Genomic DNA, 25,697 nt, shown 5'->3' with positions numbered 1-25,697 from the left:
CTACCAGGGAATCAGGTCCAGCCAGCTTGGCTTTATGAAAGGCAGGTCCTGATTAACCTGATCTCCTTCTATGATGGGGTGACCCACTTAGAGGGAGAGAAAAGGGCTGAGGATACATTCTGTTTGGGCTGAGGATATGTTCTATTTCTCTTATCCCCAGTAATCAGTGACAGGTTGAGAGGAAATGGCCTCGAGTTGCACCAAGGGAGGTTCAGACTGGGTGTCAGGAAAAGTTTTGTCACTGAGAAGGTTATGAAGCATTGGAACAAGCTGCTCATGGAAGTAGTAAAATCACCGTCTCTGGAAAAGTTCAAAATACTGGTATATGTGGCAACTGGGAACACGGTTTAGCAGCAACCATGGCAGTGCTGGGTAACAGTTGGACTCAATGATCTCAAAGGTATTTTTCAACATTAACCATTCTATAAGGAACAAAAATCAAGAGACTCACCTTAAGCTGCAACACCTTAAATAAATGGAGAAAATACTTGTCTAGATAAAAGTTGACATGTTTGTCACAAGAAGTTCTGACTGACATTAATGACAGTGTAAACTGTGCCTACATGTCTCATTTTAATTCCAGCAAGGCACACCTCTTGGAAGGATGTGGCCAGACATCCAAGAGATTACTGTATAATATCCAGGTACTCTGAGAAGACTTGGCGTTTTCCTAACTACTGTTTTCCCACAAATCACTTATTCAAAAAAGAAAATATATAGTCAATAGTAGGTAGTAATACTAGGATCAGGAATTAGTGAATTTCTGAGTAACCTGTACTTATTCAACATATCCCTTAGGGGCAAATTATGGACAATAATGGAAGTTTTTCCTGTTGCAGGCACATCTAATATAGTTCACCATTTTTCTTGGTCATCTTTGTCAAGATAGTCCACTTAAGTATTATTTTTTTTCAATAGCAACCATCTATTACTTGAAAACCAGCCACAACTGAGACATCCACTCTAAACAAGGCAGCCACCATGAAGTTAGGCAATGCATTCTTACATGGGAGCAGCAAGTAACTGCATTAGATCAGACTGCACACAAGAGAGCAACATCACTGGCCATTTACATCTAAATAGCCAGCTGGAACTGCCAGCAGTCAAGCCATGAAAACACATCAACATTCCAAGTACCTGCAACTTTTACAAGTTAGACTTGGCATACCAATGAAAAAAATGTTGGGGAAGGAGAAAGATTTCAATATTCAACTGAAAACACAACAAATTCTGGAAACAAAAGAAATGAAGAAACAAAATCCCCAAACAAGAAAAAACCTACCCCCATCCATGTGGCCGAATGAATTCTGAATTTGCATCAGTGAGGCAAGAAAGTACAACGTATTTGAGACACTGCACATAATATTCAAGATTTACAGAGAGGCTTTCAAGCTCATGGGTTTTTTTCCCCAACTCCTGATTTTTCTTTGCTGTTGGCAGAAGTATTAAGGAGAGCAGGACATTATAAATATTAAATAAAACCACTTCTAAAATTTTTACCTTAGAGAAATATCCAACTAAATGGCAGCCTTTCTCATCATTTTTTGTAAGGACATAGAAGAGGAATGGTTCAACATCATAATACAAGGTTTTGTGGTCCAGAAAGAGCTTAGCTAACAAACAAAGATTCTGACAATAAATTTTGCTCACATTTCCATCAACCTAGAAAAGCAAAACAGATGCAGTTATTTCCATGACACCAACAAGTTACAACAAAACAACTTACTGAATCAACCTAGAAGGAAATGTGAACTGTATGGTGTTACAAGAAAGAAACAAACAAACCACATCATGGTTCAGAGGAGAAATTCCCCAATTTCTTCTTAAATAAGAGATCTCCAGTTAGCGCTAATTACCTTGCATTTTCAAAGTAACCTCTGAGTATCTGGATTTACTAAATAAAGTAACTTAACCTTTTAATTGTTCAAGACAGACTTACCTCTTCCACTTTATTTCTGGAATGAAAACAAGTACGACTGGCAAAAAAATACGCTAGCTAAAACTGCATTAAATTGTGGTTTGGTAGAAGGCAGTGGAGTACAACAACTTTACAACAAAATCCCTAACAAAGTGCATTATGTTGCCTCCTTAAGGTGTAAAGCAAATAAATGAGTAGCAAATTACATATCAATCACATCAATGTTTCGGATAAATTAGACAAGACAAAATTTCCATGCCAGGCTAAAACTCTATTGAGTGAGATAGGTAAATTTTCTGGCTAAATACTACAATTAGTCTAGGTATATTATGAGTGTAAAGAGTCAAGCTGTGATTCAGACAGCTACAGAAAAGCCAGCCACAAATGCAGATTTCCTAGATCAATTGGGTACTTCCTGAAAGGCTCGGTCAAAGGCAACACATTTTTGAAATAATCTTAATAGAAAGGTTTGCTTGTACTGATTTTTTAATGACAGTAGCTGTATTTCATTCAGACGTGGACAAATGATAGGAACTCTGTAGAAAAATAAGTAATTTTCTATTCTAATTTGTTTTGAGTAAGAATCTTAGTTACAAATCTAAGCAAAACCTATCCTTTCGGATATATTTAGGGATTTCAAGAGAACATCAGTAGTACAGCTGCATTAAATGGATTAAAGAAAAAACATTCACTGGATAGCTACTGCTACTAAAGGCATCAGGATAAACTTGCATAAAGCTCTTAAGAGCCTGTCGAATACAGCAAGATATCTTACAGCACACTCCATTGTCCAGATGCTTTTTATTACTTCTCACACTTATTAACAAGTGTGCAAATTAAATGTGAACATTAAGTAAGCAGTAATCACCACTGGGTAAGCTGTAAACCTGAAAATGCAAATTGTATGAGCTGTCTTTTTCAGTAAGAACATTTGTACAGAAATGTAAAGAACTTCTTAAATTTCAGGCAAACACAGCTTGTTCATCCGTTTTAAATGTGAGAAGTGGAGAAAAAAGAGGGACAGCAAGCTCAAAAGGAAGCATCTGTCAAAAGTTGCTTGGCTACAGTATAGTAGTAAGCTATGTCAAAGTCTGCTCTCAAATCTGTCAAAGTCATGCTCTGGGCAGACGTACATAAATCACAAAATGCCAAACTTTTTTCCAGTTCTCTCAAAAACACAATGCATGAAGGAAACCACAAACTCTTCATTCTGCCTATAAGAGAATGGTTGCACAGAATCCTTGAAAGGATCTATGAAGAAGGACATCAACTAATGACTAAGTTTCCAGCAATCATTGACAACTGACATTAACTGACTATTTATTGGAATAAAAAGACCCAAACTGATTACATTTATTTCAGAAAGCTTAACACAAGTGCTTACTGAAGCATACAAAATAGGCAATGGGAATAAAAGTAGTGGAGAAGAGTTGAGACATTGCTTCCACAATACTTTGTTTTCCATGTGTTTCATGCAGCAATCCCCCACCCCCCCATCCCTCAGTATTTCTCTGTATTTTATTTTTTAAGAATTGTTCATTTACATGTGAGCACTAGTTAAGAAAAATAAATGAGAAAGCACCATTTGTCTATTGTATGCTCCACAGTTCTTAACATCTGCTAACAGAGAAAATCAAGTTATTTTAAACAGACTAGGGCAATTTCATTCTTGATAGGAAAAGAGGTAAGTCTATTTACAAACAAGTCTTTTGCTGGCAGATCTTCAATATTTGTAAAATTTGCTCAAGTCAGGAAGGAAGCAATCTTGATGCAAATAATTACTTTTTAATAGCACAAACACAACAAAATACAAAGATTTTGTTCTAACTTAAAAAAGAACTTCAAGACTGCATCTACCATTGTTTGAACAGATAATAGCAATGACTGAGCACAAAAGACATATATACAATTTGAAAATGAAAATACAAGTTTGAAGAAGAAACTGACATCTGCAGTTAAAGAGAAATTATCAACACATGATAAAAGAAATCCTAGTAACCCCACCAGTCTTTTCTGTTATTACTGCCTCTAGGAATGCTTGAAAATATGGAACGTGAAAATTAAGGCATGGTTTTAATAACTCCAGGTATGCTATTAGAAACACAGAATTCTCTTGTCCAGGACATCCATAAAACCTCACACTTAAAAGTAGTCATCTCCCAAAAGAATAACATAGATTGATAAATCCTTAGTTGAGGTTGTGAAACTTTTTATATTCCAGGGCAAGTTTCTCAAATATCCAAAATGAAGGCAAAAGCACTCAGGAGCTATATCTGTGATTGTAGAACACACAAGAAGCTGCTTTATTTGCTTTTATACTTTGGGAGCACCTACATTATGATTAGTCTTCTCCCCACACCCAAGGCACTCCAGCAGCCAGAAATGAATGGGTGTCAAGGGGTACTTTGACTGAGAAGGGGAAGGCAATCCAAGATGAGAAGTGCAAAGGAAGCCATAAGATTCATGCTTAAGTCAAGTATCTTGACTTAAAGAGCTTGGCTAAGGCATGAAGTGCAAGTAAAGTACAAACCATGAAAGAACATGGCAGGGTAGAACAGAACTGGGTAGATGGATTTATTTTTGCAGTTTAAGCAGAATCTCAACTTGTTTTTGCAGTGTAAGAAGAATCTCCAAGGATGTATTTATGTGTGTTGAAGTTTTCACTAGTTCTGCAGCTGGTCAGTAACATCTACAAACTGGTTATTTTCCAAAAGCTTATACTTCTGATACACCTACCTCAAATACTGAAAGGTCATTTCTTCTGTAGATTTCATTGGCTGGAGGATGAAACCAGCCACATTTCTCTGAGTGCCTTAACAAAATGTTTTTACTTTTCATGTATTTAAGACAGAATTCACACAGGTAAAGCTTTGGCAATCTGTAGGAAAATTAAGAAGATATTTTACACAAAAAGTTTGGTACATTCTGTAAACAAAGTTACCACAAATGAAAAACCCTTTCCATTCAAATTATAAGGTACCATACATAAATACTGCTAAAGCATAACTAAATAAATAAATACAACATTAGAGTGAATGATTAAACATTCACACACTAGTCATCAGAAAAGGAAAATAAGAAACTATCAGCTTCAACCAATCAATTGATCAATCACAGTCAACCTAATTCAACAGAGTTGTGCTGTGGTCATTTTGTGGTCCAGCCTCTGGCAGATCTCAGTTACTTCCCCCTTCCCACACTCCACCTTAGCTTTTGTTGTGGTCTCCATTGAAGGTAGCACACTGGAGTAATACTTCAAATTTCATCTTTCTTGTTCCTAATAAATGTAAAGGAAGCACCAAGTAGGATGCAGGAGATCTCCTTCCCTTTAATTTTCCTCACTTTGCATCTGGGGAAGGCTCAGAGGTCACTTTTCTTCCCACTGTCTTAAAAATACTAGGGCAAGACAGCAAACTCTAGTAGGATTATACCCCGTCACCTCCACCTAAACTATCACTTTACTACAGAAGCCAACCCAAAGAGTTCACATACAGATGAAACACCTCACTTACACACATCTCCACAGCACAGGCAACACTGGGAAGTGCACTTCTCTGGGGAGGATCCAGACTACACACAAGTAACCCACATGCCCTGTGTTCTACATACCATCATAAACTCCCTCTGGTAATTGTTATGGCTACTCACCTTCATTTTTAAATTACTGAAGCAGTGGAAGACTGTTCTAGAAATTAATTAATTAGCAAAGTTTTAGAGCAGAGGAAAATCTCTATCTGCTCTGAAGTTACTAGCACATCCTGGGATTACACCCATGGTTTGCACTATTCCAGTATCCTAAGAAGTTCATCAACAACATAAAAAGTAGTTTGAACTCTGTGCAATGATGTAATCCCACTGCACTCAGCTGAGAGCCACAGTGCCTCCTACAATGCCATCCCACTCTAGCCTCATACTAATAATTAGTCATCATTATGCTTCTATCTGGGATTAATTTACTTGATGGAATAAGTAACTCACCCTTCCACAATATGATATAAATTGAGGGAATAAAAAGCACAACTGAAAAATTAACACTACAAAAGCAGTGGTAATAATAGGACATGGAAACTGTCTCCACACTTTTTTAGCCCTTGATTTATATATGATGGATACATGACATATCCCTCATTCCCACCACACAAACAAAAGGCAGTTTAGAGTAACACTATGCTACAGATCACGTTGCATGCTAAAGTAGTAGAGCTTGATAAAAATACAGTTCTGAATATCTTCCAGTATACCATAGAGACAATTGATTAATAAAACATTTATTTTCAGCACACACAAAACTCAGCAGAGATCTACTGAGCACATGTGCTAGTCCATGCTGTCTGCCTGACTGCAAGGTGCACCCTTGCAAAGATGGTCTGAAATGAGATGCTGTTGCCACAACTTGTCCACTTTGACTCTATTTTTTAGCATGACATCTCCCCATGTCCTTAGAAAAAGCAGGTTAACAAACACTGGACCACAACCAAGAGTAATTTGTCTAAAGGGCCAGAAGTTGGACATACCTCATTGCAATCGTGTAAAAAAAACCCCCAAAACCCCAAAAAACAACAACAAAAAAACCCAGACAAAACCAAACAAATAAATGAAAACAAAACCAACAAAACAAAACCACAAAAGTAAACCTCCAACAAAATCACACCAATACACATTGACCATTGACATTTATACAGGACTAGGAAAATTACTTTTTATTGCATCTTTGATTTAGGACTAGCTAAAAAGAATGACAAATCCTTGTTCTCAGTTATAATTACAAAGCATATTTACTTTTAAAGGCTTTAAATTATAAACAGTTACAAAAGAGTAAAAAATAAGTTGTAATGTTCACATCAGAAAAATGCCAACCACGTATGGCAATCTTGACAACTTGCTACCTTGCATATTCCTGTGGATAAGGTGAAGAGTACCAGGTCTGGATCTCATATTTTCCAAACTCAATCACTGAAGGGTATCGCCCACTTGTTTCACCAGTGTTTTTACACCCAATTTTCTGTCAGGTGCAATAAAAAAAAGAAAAAAAGTATTAGTTATAGAAAAGCAGAACAAACTTTAGCTCTGGATAACCAGTTTCACCCACTGAAAGCACAAGAAACCTGAAGCATATAAATCAGTTGCTTAAGCTCTTTAAACTCTGACAGAGGACAGTTTGCAAACAGAAAATACAAACAGCAAAAGCCCAGCCAAAGAAGAGGCACAACCCTCAAGTTCTATTCTCCTACAGCACCTAGTGTCCCTATAATTCTGGTGCAAACTCAAAGCTGTCCTTTTGCCAAAACAATGAGAAAAAAGGTATCAGCACCCTTCAAGGATAACTGGAATTTACCTCAAAGAGCAACCTTTTGTTTACCTTCCCAAAGAGTCAAGGATATGCTAACATATGGATTTCAGCTATAATACCACATTTAAACTGATCAGAAAATGATTGCTAGGCTCTGAAGGGCTGGAAAAATATAAAAGACTAAGAAAGTGAGGAAAAACAAGCAATTTCAATGTCAACTTTTAGAAACCTTACCACCTAACATTTTTAGGGACTGCATATGAAAGATAAAGACAGTAAGTAGTGGCAACTATTTCCATGAGGAAACAGAAGTACAAGCTAATAATGAAACAGAATCTTTAAACTCAATTTGAGACTGTTGCTTAACACGCTCTGAATGAAGACTGTGAAAAAGTCACTGTGTAATGTCACTTCTTGTACACTGAACCTGAAAAAAGTGACTTCCATTACTGAAAAGAACACAACACACAGCCATTTATGATGCCATTTTAAGAAAGCAGCAATTGAAACATTACATTCACCCACCTTCTGACCCAGGTTCTCAAAGACACTGGTTGTTCATTTCACAGACACAGGAAAGTACAAGTCTGGTTCACTGGTCTGATTCAGCTCAAATATTATCACTGCTAGATAAAGTCTACAGTATTTAAGCTCAAAATCCAGTAACTAACCAGGTAAAATGAATTTATGGACTCACTAGACCTAGTTTCCTACCAAGCAGTGTTTTCTGGGACCGACTTAGTTTTTCAGAATATTTGCTTTATTTGCAGAGGAAAATCATTAGGCACATCCTTAGCAACCAATATCCTCTCAGTCCTAACCAGGATGTCAGCTACTTTTTAATTCTATGTTTGATCCTGTAGTCCTGTGTCCAAAATGCTCAAGTATATCTTTCAAAATCTATCCTAAGTGTCACTTATCATCTGATCCATTCCAGCATGATGCCTTGTCTTCTATCTGTATATAGTGTCTCCCAAATAAAATTCACAGCAAGCAAGATGCATTAGATTAAAAGGAATATATTAGAAATGAAGATGAAGAGACTGAAATTTTTTATTTACAGAAATAAGTATTTACAGTTTTTATTTACAGAAATAACTGTATTTTGTGCAACATGATTCTTACCTCCAGGGAAAGTTCTCGAGCCTGCTTAAAGACTTCCAAATCCTCCTGTGTAACAGTGTCCTTGCTTCCCAACAGAAATACATCCGTATTTTCTTGTTTGATGCTTAGTTTGATTTCAGTATCTGTTATTTAAAACCAGCAAAAAGTTTATTCACAGACATGAAGGTTACAAGTGCATTAGCAAAGTGATACTACTGAACAGAATTGCAACTATGGCTGTTATGAACTCCCCAATTTAACCAAATCTAGGATTACTAAGTAACAGAAGTGAATCCTTCACCCCCACCCCTTCTTGTTTTGTAGCTTGCTGCTGAACGAGCTATTTTTTGGTACTTGTTTGTCTGTATAAGCCTTTATAGTCCAGATCTACTAAATTAGTTTTGAACCTCATGAAATGGAGCACATTTTATAGCTAGAACTATGCCACCTGATAAATTCCAGTACACTCTGGAAGGTAAAAATAAACACAAGAGAAAAAACGTTGCACTTAAAACTTGAAGATTAATGCTAAGCTAAGCCTGTATTCAAACATTATAAATTAAATGCATTCCTTTCTTAAATAAAAGTAATAAAAAGGTAGTTCACAGCAGTACAGATCAAGTGTTGTGGAGACTGTAGTATGATGGAACTGTTCATGAAAAAGCAATGGAGCAGAGGGAAATGAATTGAAATGCCCACCGTTATAAGCACTGACAGCACACAATCATGATGACAGCACTACTGCCACAGGAACGGCAGGGGAAGAACAAGGAAGTAGCATGACAAGTGGCTACTCATGCGGTACTACACAGCCATAAGCAACATTATGAAGGCATTTGGGGCTCCTAGTGTCACTACAGATGCAAAAAAAATAAATAAATAAAAAAGTGGTGTGGTATTAGTCAGGAAAAAAAAAACACAACCAAAAATGTTTTGGAGATTTAGTCAGCATTAGATAAAAGGTCAAAGTTTTGTTGTTTTTGTATGAAAGTGAAGTAAGAACAAGAGAAATAGCTAAGACCTATGTGATAAGAATTTTGGTTTTGGACGGGACGCAGATTTGGTTGGCGCTTCGACCTTTGCTTACCATCATCCTGATCAGGTTTAATCCTTCCGTCTGTCAAGCTCCCCTTCCCTGGTGAGGGGGTCCCCATCTGAGGGGTCATTTTATACTTTAATCTGCCTAGAATCCTGTGCCTTTTAAAGAAAGCTGTTCTCTTGAGGTGAGCAATTGCTTTAAAAGCATGTCCTCTAGACACACCCCATCCAGAGGCACAGGCATGAGACATAAACCTACTCCTAACCCTGTTCTTTCCATAGAAATGACTATTAGATGTTGATGTGGAAGATAATTCTGGTTTACTACACAAATGCTTGTGGGGTGCATAGCTTGGGTGATCCTTTTTTCGAGACTGTTCCTGAGTGGTATAGATATGAGAGAGTCCATCAAAGAGTCCCTTTAGCTGACTGCTACTAGGAAGGCTACTAAACGAAGGTATGCTTGACTGACTGGAAGAACTTTGGGGAGTGTTAGAAGAAGTGGAAGTGCTGGATTTTTGAGAACTGTGGCTCTGACCAGAGATGGGGATTGGGGGTAGAAGTGAAGAAGGTGGAGGTTTTAGCTTTTGTGTGGTACCTGTAGCCAACACAAGAGAAGTGCATGACTGTTTCTGAGAGACCTTTTTCCTTGGACGATAGTGCTTTGAAAAGTCTATTATTTCACCTCGTGATCTGCGACCATCAGGTGATGGTGTAAAGAACTTAGTAAGGCCATCAATGAGACCTTTGGTTTTCTTGTTAACTTTAAGTGTAGAGGCAGATATGTAGGTGGAGGTGGTGGTGATTTTGGTGGTGGCACCAGGCCGAGTGGGGTCTGTAACAGGCAATCTGCTGCTTGAATCCTTCACAGATGCAGCATGACCAGATGAAGGTGTGGTACAGACTTTAGTCTTTTGACCCCTACCAGGTGACCCCCTTCCTGTGAATGCATTCACGGATCCTTCATCACTGGTTACAGACCTATGCAAAAATTTGAAAAATAAAAAAAAATCAGCATTCAAAATTTTTACTATCAAATAGAACTATAGTTTACACAAGTTACTTAGGCCACCATACTTAAAAATCTTTAAAGAAATTTAAAGACACACACACTTTAGAAATACATTTCCCACTATGACATACAACCATCTTTTTTTCCCCTTCTCCTTTTTATTCCCTCTCCCCTCTTTTCTTTAAAAGATAGTCCACAGTATATATATATATGTGCTGGCATAGCAAGATCTCTCAAGTATACAGCCTTCTCACATCCTTTTAGGCATAGCCAAAGTGTGATTCTTTGAAAAAATATCATTATACCACGTTTGTACAACAACTGCTCCATTGCCATAGAGTTTATTGTACACACAGAGGAGAGAAATGCTTTCAGTGTTAATATGATATCAAAACAATTAACTTCAGACTACATTTGTTTAAACTGTAGAAAAGTCTATTAATCCTTTAAAGCAATACAGTCAATCTCCAAGAAACTGCTATTTTTTTTCCCTTTTTTTCTCGTGTTGGATTACACATTAAATGTGGCAGGTACTTCAGTACCACCAAAGATCTAAAAGCCAAATGAGATATTTTATTAAGAGCATTACAACAAAACTAAAGAAATAGACTCTTTAGAAATTCTAAAAATAGCAAAAAACAAAAATAGCAAAGGAAAGGAAAGAGCATGACTATAACCAAGGTGCCTTTGCAGAAAAGCCATGAACTAATCAGGCCTAACATGGGAGGTGCTAGGAAAAAACAGAGTGGTGCATCTTATTTAATCGCTAGGAAGAAAATGGGCATACTGAAAGCCAAGGTTTATGAGAGCAGAACTACAGGCTTAACTAGTTGCTAATAACTGAAGAGAGGAATTACACTGCAGAGTAGTATATTCTAGCATATAAAAACAGAACTTTTGAAAATATCTGCAGTAAAAGATATAGTTATCAGGACACACAATCAAATTATAAAGCCAAACAAAGCTACACAGTTGTATCACACGTTTTCATTCATTCCCTTTTCCATCCTGTTCTTTGAAGTTAGCTTATTTACTTTGCAGCAGAAAGTATTCTTCCACAGATTTTTTTCCCTCTAAATTGAAATACTGAAGTAATTAATTGCAACAGGTTATTTCTAATTAGGGATTCAACAGCCTAGAGCTACCATCTGGTTTACTGACCTCCAATGGCCCACCAGCTTAAGAACTAGCCCCTTTTCCACCCACACATCCTTAAATTTGGTTAGTTCCTACGAGGCAACAAAACCAGAAACTTCTAAGTCTTTTGAATCCATTGGTGTCATATGCATAAGTCTACCACAAGACCTATTCTCAGTACCAGATGTGGCAACCACCAGCACTGCCAGAGGCCAGCACACACCTGGTTTAAGTTAATCTTACACAGTAATTTACCTGTGAAGGGCTTCCTACAGACAGTCAACAGGCAAAAAATTATTCCAGTACCACTGGACAGATTTTCTTTGTACTATGCAAGGACTAAATGGCATTGGCTAGCCTTCCTGTAGTGACCACACGCTTTTTATGTTTGACACTATTGTCTTCCATACTCCACAATCACTTTTAAATAGGACTTCATGCAGAAGAGTATCTTCTCTTAATCTACCTCCAGACACTATTTTTCCAAAACAAGATTACTTTGTTTTTATATATGGGACACTGAAGTAATAGAAATGTGCTGGCAGTACTGCAAATATTTATTTTACAAGGAGCTTCCCAAGTATTCCTGTAACATGCCCATGCAGCTCATGAGCTACAAAGAAAACCTTTATGAAAATATTAATAATCTTCATATAATACTAAAAGAAATTCTGTATCCTTTAGCATGATATTCACTTTAAAAGTTGCAGCACAGAATCTCAACAGCTAAACATAACAGGAAAACCCTCATAGCATTTCCAATCTTTCTACTGGAAGATGGAGAGGGGAGGACATTGCTGCTAAATCCACCCATTGGGAACCCAAACCAGAGGCATGTCTGTAGAGAAGTAAGGTGGCAGGACCGTATTAGAACCGGTCCTGGTTCTGGTCAGGGCAGGGTTAATTTTTGCAGTAGCCAGGGGGAACAAGTCCAAGACCTTGAGGTTATTCTGGGCAGGGAAAGGGAGTCTCTTCCAAGGAAGAAGAGGTTCTTTCCATTTGGGTAAGCAGGGAGCAGCTGGGTAACACCATTGCAAATAATCATTTGTGAATTGTTTTCCCCATCTTGTACACTTTGTTATGGTACTGTAGCTGTTACTGTTTGTTTTCTTATCTCACTGCTGTTGCCAGTAAATTGTTCTTCTCTCAACCTGGATCTCTACTTTTTGTGCCTTCAATTCTCTTCTCTGGCCACTGGCAAGGGGAGGGGGAGGCAATTGAGCAGCCCATGGTTTGGAGAGTCTCAGCAGTAGCACTAAGCTGGGGAGTACCACTCCTGAACCACAAGAGAGCCCAAACCTCCAGCTGAAGGTTTATGTGTTTTCAAAGGGTAAAACCAGAGACAGCAAAAGCCCAAGGCATAGCTAGAGATATAGGGAATATTTTTATTATGCACACAAATTGATATATAGAAATCTCAGTGACCTTCAAATTCCTAAGCTATTTATTCAGGAGGAGAATGGAGAAGTACAATGTTTTGCCCAGTCTAACAGCATGGTCTCATCAGCCAGTACAACTACATCTTTTACTTTCATGTAGTGTCACACTTTATTCCTGTCCTGAACTACTTTCCTAGAGCAACATACACTGAACTTCAGGACATGAACCAAAAAAGCAAGATGAAAGATCCTGGCAGAGAGAAAGGCAAAAGAGAATACAGGAAGATGCACAGCATCAAGTACCTCAACTTGACTAGTGCACTATACTGTAAGTACTTTTCCTTCTATTTTCACGTGTGGGCTCCACTGGCTTAAAAAAATCCTTGTTTTGCCAAATGCAAAGTTCTACAGCATCTCTTATGCAAGTCTGAATAATATAATACAGGTTTTTAGACTGTAGAGAAGAATATCACAATGTACAGAATGAGTAGTTGGTATAGTCAGAAAGCTTTTCAACTGTTCAGTTGACATAGCCAAACAGTTAAATAATATTTAAATGGGGTGGGGGAATAGGTGTACGTGGATAGGAACATGTGATGGAGAGCAACATGCTACTGTAGCTGACACAGAATCTGTTCCTGTTTAACACTCAGTGTCATGTCAACTCAGTATTTAAACACTGCTTAAACAATCATCTAACCAAGACTTACAATGTCCAACTACAGTGTTTCCTGGGAAGACAGATGCTAAAAAAAAGTACAGCACACTCTTGTTTTAGGTAAACACAGTCCTGAGAAGCAAGAGGAACTGCAGTCTCTTCTCCTAGTAATTGGTGGCAGCTCAACAGCAGAATTCAAGTAATAATCTTTTCCAGAGTATCACTGAAACCAGAACTTCTCTATTACTTGTGTAGTTTGGAATGGGCTTTGTGAGCTGATATTAACTAATAAAGTAATTTTTATACAGTTTCCAAATAGCCCTTTGAGCAGAACTGTCTCCTGAAGTTCTATATAAGTAGATTGATATTATCTACTTTGTATTCTGTAGGTACTTCAATTATTTGAAATTAAACTTAAAAGACAGCTGCAGCATATGTTATTATACAGAAGTTTATTTGCATCTGCTATAGGTACAATTTTTGATAAAAACTTACAGGATCTGAAAACTTTAGGTTACCTTTTATCACCTTCTGACATGACACCAAGAGCACCCACTATAATTTAGAAGTTATTGAACATTGGGCTGAAAGGCACATACAAAATCACTGGTTAGCTATTTTTCCCAATTTGAAATAGAGTTAAAATCTGTGCTTAAACATGTATCAAACTCTTATCTGACTACATTCTCAGAAACATCTAAAGAAATAAAAAAAACAAGAGAAACTTACAACATTCGTTGCTTTAATTTATTTTTCGGTCGTCCAATAGGTTTTGCATATCGTCTCCTTATTTGCGCAGCCTTCTCATGAAGCAGCTTTCTCCCTTTCTTCTTTGGTCTACAGACCTGGCAAATCCACATCCCTACAAAAAGGAAAGAGAGTTTAGTTGCACACAGTTTATCTAATCTGTACTGCAGGTGTGTACCAAGAAACATACCAAGTATATACAAGGTCAGCAAATTATCTCTTGAACAGGACATAGGGAAGGGAAAGTGGACAAAACAAGTGATTCTCTACCCATACTCTGGGATTTTTAAAAGCAAATGCTCATGGAAAGGAGGAAACAAGAGGCAACAAGGATCACAGAAAAGCTTATGAGCAATTAGCTTCCTAGAAGAATTTCTGTTCTAGCTTGTCTCTCCTTATACTACCTAGATCCTTCTCCAGACACAATTAAGACAGGGTAGAAAATTTACATGTGTGTTACAAAGCCACTAGGGTAGAGGATGCTAAAGAATATACTACATCACACCTAGGTATACTTGTTTTAATACACAACTTGAACTTAGCATCCTTTTAATGTTAGATAGCGAGGTGTAAACATTAATTGTAAATAAGGCTGGGGACTGGGAGGGGAGGAACTGAAGAAAGTCTTTAATGTAACTTTAAGATTAAATAGGAAAAGCCATAAAGATGTAAGAGCAAAAGTGAGAGGTGCCATAGGTCAGAAATCTAGAGATTAAAGCACCTGAAGACACACATATTTTGTTTTGTTTGCCTGTTTTTCCAATTACTCTTACAAAAGGTATGAAGAAGAGTCTCTTCTATATATTCCAAGGACTTCTTTGTCAGTGGGTATACTCCAAACATTTAAACAACCTTTCTAAAATTTCACCTCCAATAAACTGGGCAACAACTCATTACACAGTGAATTCATCTGGTCAACTACATGCAGACCTTTATTATTATCCTGAGGAAAAAACCCCTCATATAATAAAATTGCCTTTGATATGACTAAAATCATACTATTTATCATCGAAAACAAAAATAAAAATAGCATGCTCAAGAGGTTTTGGTCACTTAATACAAGACTGAAAATGAAAGGATTTTTAAGATCACCTTTTGGCATTCGGGATAGTGGCGGGTCACAGCATTCCATGTGGAACCCTCTATCACAGGAGTCGCAAAAAAGCATGTTATCCTGGGGAGGCAGGGATGGGGGGGAGAAAAGGAAAAGGGAAAAAAAAACTTAATACAGCATTGCTTGAAGCTGTACATCAATGATTTGCATTTGGACATGTGCTAATTATAAAACTATAATATAATATTGTTTTCTTTCTTAAAAACAAAGTCAAGCAACCCTGAAAAAGTCTAACTTACTGCATTTTTGCCTTGGATCCTACATGCACTGCATGTCTTGCATTCAATACACTGCCACCTCAAGGCCTTCACATTTGTTGTTAACTCAGGACAGAATTTCAAACATGATGGATGTCCTAAAAAACACCAAAATGTTATTAAGAGCTTGAGATTTAAGATTGTTTAGATTGATTTTGAAGTTCAGCAGGATGCAGCCAGCACCACCAGAGCCCTGCAAAGACCAGTTGCTTTCAGAATTTTGCAACACATTACTTTAATCATCTACTTCATACAAATATACAGAATAATTGTCATGAAAACCATTCATGAAGACAGGCACAAAATTGACTTCTACTGTAACTGACACCAGTGAAGGGTCTACATAAGCACCTAAAACTGAAATTTCTATTTTCACTAGGTTATTTCCATAGCATATTAAACTGTCAGTGGTTCTGAAAAAAGTATATTCATAAACTTGACCACACTCCCCTTTCTTAACAGTGCAAAATAAACAAGAAACCTTTAGGTAAAATTGCATTTGTTATTTTTCTAACTGTACTAGGTATCTACCAGAGATACTGAACAGCTAAACTATACGCCTTTTCAATTTCAAGTTATTACTTAATTATACACAAAGAACAATTTCAGAGTAATAAAAAGGAAAAAAATGAACCTGGCAATTGGCATAAGGAAAAGATACTGCAATAGAAGGTTTAAAATTGAGGGGGTGGGTGCCGAGTAGTTGAACTACTTCCCACAAAACACAAAATTTCCTTGGCAGGACCATCCTCGTTTCACAGCAGCTTTGAAGGCCCAAATGACTTTTCCAATTAACAGAAGATACCAGACAACTGAACACATCCAACACCTTAGGCAATATTGGCAGTGATTTTTTCATGTCTTCAACAACCTTGGAGAGTACCCTTAATCCAGAAAAGATAAAAGCACTGCTATATAGGAAAGGATAAGCCTTCCCAGGGAAACACTTCATGATAGTATTATATTCAGAGATTATCTATCAAGAGCATAAACACAGAAGCTGTCAGAGAGATAAGAATCCCTGATGCCATGCTGCACTTATAGATGGCTGCAGTGATGTGGCACGCATCAAAGGTGCTTTCTTCTCACTGTCAGAGTTGGGATGAGTGCTTTCTTCTAGGTAATGGTGTAGTCACAGTGATCCAGACTTTCTCCAGGACTGAGCTAAAACACCACAAATAAAATCACAATCTAATCTATGAGCATTCGCTATTCTTGTCTTCTAATGGACTGAGGCATGAATGGCAAAGACTGATGGAATGCAACAGCCACCTGAGTGACAATTTCAGATTTTACTTCCTTTTATTCTACTTATCCAAGGCTTAAACCACTTTATTATTAAACTTTGAAAGACAACTTGAAATGTGCATTTTCTCAAAATAAAATGCAGGGAAATAATCTATTAGTAAAGAGCAAAGAATAATCAATTCAATAAATTCAGAGTTTCAGAAAGATATTGAAAAAGCATAACCATTTGATTCTTAGGATACATTTTAAGATATACTAACATTTTTTGTGGTTAAAATTGAGTATGCACTTTCAAGAACGTGACAAATATACTATAATTGCAGAGGTGAGTTCAATGAGACACTGTTCCCTTCAATGAAACCCCCTAGAGAGGCTAATATTAATAATCAATATCACATAAAGACTTATTTTATCAACTATGACTTAACAACTCCATTAACACATTAAAGTGTAGTCATAAATCAATCACCTCCATGTAAGTATATTTAATTTCATTTATCTGCCCTGCACAGAAATGATTTATTTCAAGGAGCAAGTAATTTGCAGTTAAAATTGTTGATTTTTAAATTTAAGTAAATAACTGCGATGTGTTAATATATGAAACATCCATTCTCACTGGTTGGTAGCTACTGGTTGAACAAATTAAGTATAACTGTGTTACTTTATATCTCTTATCTACCAATGGAACATTTCTCATTCAAGCAATTACACAGCTTAATACATTTCTTTAAGCACTAGATTTTATTATCAGACAAAAATTCAAGAGAAATACTCCACTGATATTAAACATGAAGATTCTGCCTGCAATTCCAAATCCTTGAGCCACAGGAAATTAGCACTGAAAGGGTGAAAATGGGAAACATCACTATGTATTTGCCATGTTTTTTCACTGTCTTTTCTAGGTATGCACTAGCAGAGACAGCCCAGAAACTTTTAGATTTCAATATACCATATGGTATTGTTCTTAAATAGCTGGTAATACTTAAACTATTCATTTTAGACACAAATGGACAGTGCAAATATAATAATAACATGTATAGGGTAATGCCTATCAGACATTAAGTGGTAACCAACAAGTTTCAATTTTAAAAGGAATTCTGCTAAACTACAGTCACAGCAGTAATACAGATTCTGTAGCTTAACAGATCTCTGTAGTCAGTTGATGTTACTGTGCCCTTCACTGATTTTTCAGCTATTTTTTTTTTTTTTAATTTGAGAGTTGCAGGAAAGCATGTTTTGGGCTTCCAAATTTGCAATATTTCAGCTCTAACTAATCTAAACTGAAATGAAAAACATACTATCTTTTCCATATCTAAAAGCTGATAAAACTCCAAGAAGTTTCCAACACTAGTTTGAAGTGATTAAACTGGTAATTTCTCATGGTTCCACCGTATGACTTTCTTTTAAAACTCAGCAGCATCAATATTTTAATGCATCAAACAAGTTTACGAGATTACCAGAACTTTAAACCTTTGCAGGCTGGAAACTTTCACCAGGAATACATACTAGGCCTATTTTAAAATGAAACACCTCAAAATTCGTTCATCTGTGTTAGAAGCAGTTAAGATCTGTGATACACTGACACGGCAGAAATAGGCGAGATCGGGAAGTCAAAAGTGAGGGTCTCATTCGTTTGTGACTGAAGGCAATTTCTTTAACCCACCCACTTTTGTGTCTTCCTCACAAAGCTGAGCCTTTTTTATTCATTAAAGGATTTGATGGAAAAGTTAGTCTTTTCAAAGAACAAGCATTAGATAAGTGACTAAAATTAAACACAGTGCTAAATTAGTTATGCCAATATCTTCAGTTATTTTTAACACAAATCCTGGGAACTACTGTGTAAGATAATTCACCAAAAAAAAACCCCTCAACATGTGTCAGATAATCTTTTAGGAAGAAAGAGTTATCATTATTTAGGGAGACTTAAGCTATGAGCAGAGATGGTCACTGCACCTGTCTTGGGGATATACCAATTTTTTTCTATCTGCAGGTTTCTTTGCAGTTCATTTGATCCAACTAGCCCAATATCCTTACACAGACAGCAATAATTAAGACAATTTCTATATTCCATTATTACTAAAGCATACCCTAAATCTCATTTAGAACACAATCTCTGCCCAGTTCTTTCCAAACATTTTCTGTCCCTATTCCTCTTGACCTGAGTCCAGCATCTCTGCTGCTCTGCTCTTCAGCCTTCTCCACTCATCTTTGATCAGTAACCCTCCTCCCTCCTCAGGGTAACATGAAATTTGAAAGGAGAGTACCCAAACCATTCAACTTTTCGTTATTTCCCCCCGCTTTTAAAAAATATTTATTATAATTCGCCAGTCACTCAATTTTTCCCCTCCTCATTCTACAACTTCAAACCCTTATAAAAGTCTGCCAGCAGCAGCTCTTTAATTGCTTCAGCACATCTTGTTTGGAAAAATAGAAGCAAAATTCGATTCCAGTTCTCAAGTGTATTGATTTTTCAAAATCAAGAGATAGGGAAGAAAAAGCAGAAGAGGAAAAAAAGCAACACAAAACCCAACCAAAATCAAGAGGAACTATGTCTGCTTTTGTAATGGGATTTGTTTTCTCACATCTGACATCCCTCATCTTACTTCTTGATAAAATCTTCTGTGCAACTGACATAGCAGTGCATTTCATTTCCACTACCCAAATACGTTTTCCTCCCAAATACCACAAAAATGTGCAGTTATCCAGCTAGTTTCTGCTTTCAGAATGCAGAAGCACTACCTGAAAAAAACAAAAGCAACTTGACACATAAACAAAAAGGGAAAACAGACATGCCAGTAGTGGGCACTGCAATTTAATCTCTGAACAACTGAACAATTTGCTTGCTGTGCACAACATGCAATTTCTTTTCTATTTGTTAGACAGCAAGACCAGCTTTGAGATACACTGCAATGTGCAAAAATTACAAATCCAATTATAATAAAACCCCACTTGAGTGAAGTTTTGTTATTTATAAACTGCACTGAAATTGGTTTTTATTTTAGTTAGGCATCAGTAGCTCAAGTTTAACCATCCAGCAAACTGATTGGCAGTTTCAACATTTCATTCCTGATATCTAATACATCTGAGGAACTAATTAAAGATAATTTAGTCTTAATGAGGCAGAGAGAATGTATCGGTGTTAATTCAAATACAAGCTGATCCATGAAAGTCAAGACTTCCAGTTCTAAAATGTCTTAAGACCCACCAGGGAATTATTACACAACAGAAGAGTAGCTGATATCTAAGCTCACCTGATTAATTTAAACTATGTGCACCAGAGTCTAACCAAGTATTTTGGGACTATCAGAAAACAGATTTGAAAATAGAGGAGACCTATAAACCACCAAAGGAAGATAATTTAAAATTTATGCAGTTTGCTGGTGCATACTGGGTTAAAAAAGTAATTGTCTTATTTCAGGGAGTAATATTTGGCTAAAATATACTAAAAAAAAAATACACTGGCTAAAATACAAAGCAACTATCAGGGTGACAGATTGAGAAGTAGACAATCAATAACATATCCTGATTAACTGAAAACATGTTTTTATTCATACTGTTTTGTTTTTACTTGAGTACTGATGTAGTCTGACCTGGGTACTGCCATAGCTACCATCAGCATACCTACAAAATAATGATGCTCATGGACTCCAGATTCACAGAATCACAGAATATCAGAGCTGGAAGGGACTTGCAAGGATCATTGAGTCCAACTCCTGGCCCTTTGCAGGGGATCCCCAAGAGTCACACCATGTGCCTTGAGAGCATGGTCCAAACGCTTCTTGAGCTTTGTCAGCCTTGGTGCAGTGACCAGTGCCCTGGGGAGCCTGTTCTAGTGCACAACCACCCTCTGGGTGAAGAAGCTTTTTCTAAACCTCTCTGCCACAAGTTCAGGCTGTTCCCTCGGGCCCCAGCACTGGTCACCACAGAGAAGAGAAACATCTGCATTAGGAACAGCCACAGAGTCTGCAAGAGCTGCTGCAACACACAGGAGTAAGGTACGTGCAAGCAGGAGAGTCATTGTCCTGTGTCTGACAAGAAACAGGCTGCCCACCTGATGTGGCACATTACCTGAAATATTATCCAAATTCCCTCTTGAGTAACAGAATAATTTTATTAAAAATGAACTGGATACACAAGATGTGCAGCAGCATACTGCTACATGATCTTTATTACTATGATTATTCCTCAGCTTCTGAAATGTTGCCAATCTGTGCAAGCAAAATTCTTGATCATCATTTGATGTCACATTGCAAAACTGAGTTTTCAGGGCCAATATAGATCCCAAACAATAATTCTGAATTCTTATACTGTTAAATTGTGGTTTCCCCTCCATTCACTCAGCAGATCTATACTTTGACATAAAGATAAATTCATAGCTCTCACTTGTAATTATCCTAATTGTACAGATGACAAAATTCTAATTTAAAACAGAAAAAAACCCCAAAAACCAAACCAACAAACAAAACCAAGAAAAACAACAACAAACTCTTTCACCCTCCTGGGTTCAGTTCTCAATATATGTTTGTTCAAAGAGAGGTTAAGGTTCATAAGTTTAAAGTATTTTTAAAAGACATATTAAAACAAACATTTCTAATATTTGTAAACTCAGCCAACTTACCACTGCTGCCACAATCTGCACAAGACAAGAGCTCTTCTGGCTTTTTTTCACGATTTGATTCTTTTGTTCCCAAGCAAAAGCTACATATCGGGATGGGATCAGCTCGTGGCTAGATTTAAAAATAAACAGACAGTTAGCTAGCATAAAAACCCCAAACCAAAACCCACCAGCCTCCTTGGCTTTTACTTGGTACTCTGTTGTACCATATATTAATTGCCAAGGCAAAGTCCACTTTACTAACTTTGTTACAAAGATTTTATCTTCACATATTCCATTTCAGTTGGCCCATAATAAACTACCCTGTGTATTAATCCATGTAAATGTCTCCAACACAAGAGTAGTGTTAACAAAAACAAGGAAAAATTACAACTTGGGACACAATTCTTGCACACACAATTGCAACTCCAGAACACAATCACTTGTTCTTCATATGTAACAGTGCTCAAAGATCAATATGCAAATTAGTCTTTGTTACAGATGAATATATTTTTCTTTACACAAGAAAATAAACTTACTAAAAATTCTCCAATTCAAGACATATTTTATTATTTGGAAATCCAATACAATTCATACCCCTCTCTGAAACTACCATTTTAGGGTAAAAGCACTGGATTTAACAGATGAAGAGCTATCCTTGTCAGTCTGATGAGTCCCATCAGCTTTGATACATAATAAAAAACATGCAAATCTTTCAGTGTCTGGGAGCAATACACAAAGACCTTCAGGGAATTACTTCAGTAGTGATATAAATTAATTTCCCATCTTCCTTATCAATTACATGACAAACTATCAGAGAATAAATATGTATTATATAGTTTTTGCACTACATTTTAGAGCTTTAACAAAAACACTAACCTGCAATATCCAAAATATTACTGTATTAATGACTAAGCAGAAGTCTCTGTAAACAGGTCTGTAACAAATAAAATTATGTGCAACTATTTCTCCCAAATGGGATTGTCAAATAACAGATTACCCTCTAGCAGAGAGTATCACAATAACTCAGATTAAAATGGTTTCTTTCGGAAGTTTGCAGATTCAGGTAGGCAATGCTGTTAGTTTAACATACCAAAGCGATCACTTATTGGCTTTACCTTCATTTTCCATTTCCTCTTTATGCTACAATACTTTAAAAGCTGGCAGGCTATCTTCACTTGACATATGAATCTGTGTTCCATTACAGATCTGGGAAGTGGGGAATGCTTGTTTTTAAGGGTATTCTTGTGAAGGAATTAGTTCCATGGTGATGCGCCCTTTTATCTCAACACAATATAACACAGAAATATTGAAACTACTCTTACGTAATTAAGCCTTATGATCATTTTAAGTCAAGCAGCATGAAGACTACTGACACCAGGAAGGTAAGTTTGTCCTAGACACAGAAGAGGAGCATACAAATGTAATTCCATATAAACATACCCTGAGCACCGCACCTTTTCTGAAAACTTAGTCCTCAGAAGGTCTGCTTACTGTTCAACTCTTCATAATCCAATTACTGAAATACTGACATACTTGTATACCCCAAAGAATACACATAAAAGATAAACAGAGCTGAACTTTTAGTAAGTAAGATGTGTGTTCTCTTCCATCATCTACAAAAGGGAACTGCTGTAACCTTGTTCCTATAACCAATAGGAACAAATGTCATCTGCAGTCTTCTGTCTAACTAAGGGCTCCAATATGGATTTTATGGTTAGCTGGAATATGAAATTGCTACTTGGATAGAAATAATCATTTAAGCTATAAAACATACAGCTTTCAAAAATGGTCATGCTTAAAAAAAAACCCCATTATTGGTGTTGTCAGTTTTAGAAGGATGACATGGAATGAGATCAGTAGTTCTATAGGTGGGAAGGGCTATACCAATTACGTGCAGGACTTTTCACTTGTTAAAAACAACGTATATATAAATAAGATAAAACAGGATTATTTAGTTACTATTCTTACCAGTCAGATATAATTGAACAGATCTTTCCCATCATTTTGCTTTTATCAGATAGGTCACTGGAGCAAAATGGTATTAACAAAAAAACAAAATACTTAAACTATGCCAATAATCAGCAGCAAAAAAAGAGTCCAGAGCTATTCAAACAGATTTTGCATCATTGTGTGGACAGTTCTTAACTGCTAACTTAAAGTTTAATACAGATAATTTTAAAAGACAGATTATTCTTTTAGTGGAATCCAGTAAAAATTTCCTCTTGGCATCCACACCATTCTCTTTGCCTTCGATGTAACAGTGCTTTAGTAATTTCAAAAAGGCTTGTGCTGATAAATAATTTACAAAGCTTCACATATCATTCAAATCCAGGTCCACAATCTCATCTATCTTTCCAAGATATTTTTTTTGCTCTAGGAAAAGACATGGCCATTAGCCAACATTCATTTACTTCCCTATTTCAAACATGCCCCCACACCACCCCCCCTTTTTTTTCTGAAGGTAAAATAAAGGACAAAGGTTGTTGGCAGTTCAGGGCTACAAAGACTGATGTTCCCATACCAAAACTAATCACAAAGAGCTTGGAAATCCTATTACTTCATATACAAGTTTCCAAGAAACTTACGGGCTCCAGTATATTCTTTGAAGCCATTTACATTCATAACTGTATTACAGGGTCTGTTCTCTCAACTACTGAAAGTTAAGACTACACACACACACTCCTGTCAGCACAGTAAACAAGACATAATTTCAATTTGCTTCAGCTTGCACAGTTGAAGCAAACCTGAATTCATACTGGTAGTATTAACTCTGGCTCACAGCTGTCTCAATTAGCATAAATTAAGGGGATTTGGGGCTAATTTTTTTTGCGTGGGGTGGGAGGGTAGGGTGGGGGATTTGGTGCATTTTTTTCAGTTCTTTAATAACAGCATCAGAATGTAGCCCAAACAGCAAAGCACCTCCTACCTTAATCAAAGAACTCTAAGAGAAATTAATCTATTTTTCTAATCAGTAATTTATCTTCTAAAATACAGCCATCACGTATCTTTTGAAAAACAATGATTAGAATTCAGGAAGGTAAATTCCATTTCATCTCTTACAGGAAGGAGTTCTATTCAAGTTGGTTATTCAACACTGTGGTATTTTGTACCAGATGAACCAGTAATATTTTTTGTGCTAATATTTAATATTAATATTTGTGTTACAGAAGCTTTAGGAGTATGGTGTCTGCTCTGTCACACAAGTGAGGTCTGAATAACTCTTCCCCAGTAACATACTATTGCTTCAACATAACTAATAACCTAGAAGAATTTTTTATCCCTTTGATTTTGCGAACAAGGTAAATGACAACTTGCAAAACAATTTCGTTTGCTAGGTTACTAGAAACTGAGCATTCAAATTTAAAAGACTGTCTTGTTCTAATAACTGTATTCCCAATTGCAGTAACAGCAAATTTACAGAAAATTCATCCCTTATGCCAACATGCATTCAGAAACTGAAGTTTCACAAAGAGCAGTCAGGAAACTGGATTTTGAAAAAATAAAGATATACACACACCATGGAGCAGTAACAGACCATCAACCAAGCACCTGTAAACAGGTTGGGTTTTGATTTTACCCCTCCAATAGAAATTGAACCGTACTTATTTGAGCATCACACATTCAACTGCTATAGTCAATCAATCCCTTAAAACATCATACAAACAACAACTGCAGTCCATCAATCCTCTAAATAGTGATAAAACCATGTACTGTATGACAATATTGTATCACCAAAAATCACCACCAAAATCCAATTTCACAACATTTATCATTTCAAAATTATTCTAAACAGAAATTGTGATTATTCTAACACTTGAAACAGTTTTCCCTAAAAATATATGAATGTGTATACACCGAATTTTGTTTATAATGTCATTATTTCAGTCACTAAAGAACACAAGAGTAAAAACCACATTTAATGAAAGTTTGTGCTACAGATAAAGACTAAAAATAAAAAATATTGGTTTAGTGCCTTTAGTAAGTGTTTTGTAATTGAACCAACTGAAAAAAACACCCCAAAGCCACCAAAAAACTCCAAAGCATTTTAACTATTTGACATAGTTTACACATTGTGAAACGTTACGGACCCACTATCCTTAACTGCTCACAGTCTTGACATATTCTACATTCTGACTGCTCCACAAAAAATAAGGAATCATAAAATGGTTTAGGTTAGAAAGGACAAAAATCTAATTCC

General features: G+C 36.6%; 1 protein-coding gene across 18 annotated transcripts in view; it reads right to left on the bottom strand.

Moving 5' to 3' along the window:
- KAT6B (lysine acetyltransferase 6B) overlaps positions 1-25,697 on the bottom strand; it is a 109,506-nt gene that overhangs the window by 34,272 nt on the left and 49,537 nt on the right. For 11 of the 18 annotated variants that reach the window (XM_023929397.2, XM_086901120.1, XM_086901123.1 and 8 more), the window contains exons 3-11: positions 21,521-21,629; positions 15,637-15,752; positions 15,376-15,457; positions 14,266-14,398; positions 10,276-10,331; positions 8,334-8,455; positions 6,805-6,920; positions 4,655-4,796; positions 1,501-1,662 (exon numbers count right to left, since the gene is read on the bottom strand). In XM_023929397.2, the coding sequence (XP_023785165.2) occupies positions 1,501-1,662; positions 4,655-4,796; positions 6,805-6,920; positions 8,334-8,455; positions 10,276-10,331; positions 14,266-14,398; positions 15,376-15,457; positions 15,637-15,752; positions 21,521-21,629 (1,038 nt within the window). Of the gene's footprint in view, positions 1-1,500; positions 1,663-4,654; positions 4,797-6,804; positions 6,921-8,333; positions 8,456-9,399; positions 10,332-14,265; positions 14,399-15,375; positions 15,458-15,636; positions 15,753-21,520; positions 21,630-25,697 lie in introns of all 18 variants that reach the window. The other 7 variants (XM_023929396.2, XM_086901117.1, XM_086901115.1 and 4 more) reach the window with 2 other exon arrangements.

This window comes from Cyanistes caeruleus, chromosome 8 (assembly GCF_971803275.1).
Source record: "Cyanistes caeruleus chromosome 8, bCyaCae1.hap1.1, whole genome shotgun sequence".
Classification (NCBI taxonomy): Eukaryota; Metazoa; Chordata; class Aves; order Passeriformes; family Paridae; genus Cyanistes; species Cyanistes caeruleus.
This window is presented reverse-complemented; position numbering and strand designations above follow the sequence as displayed.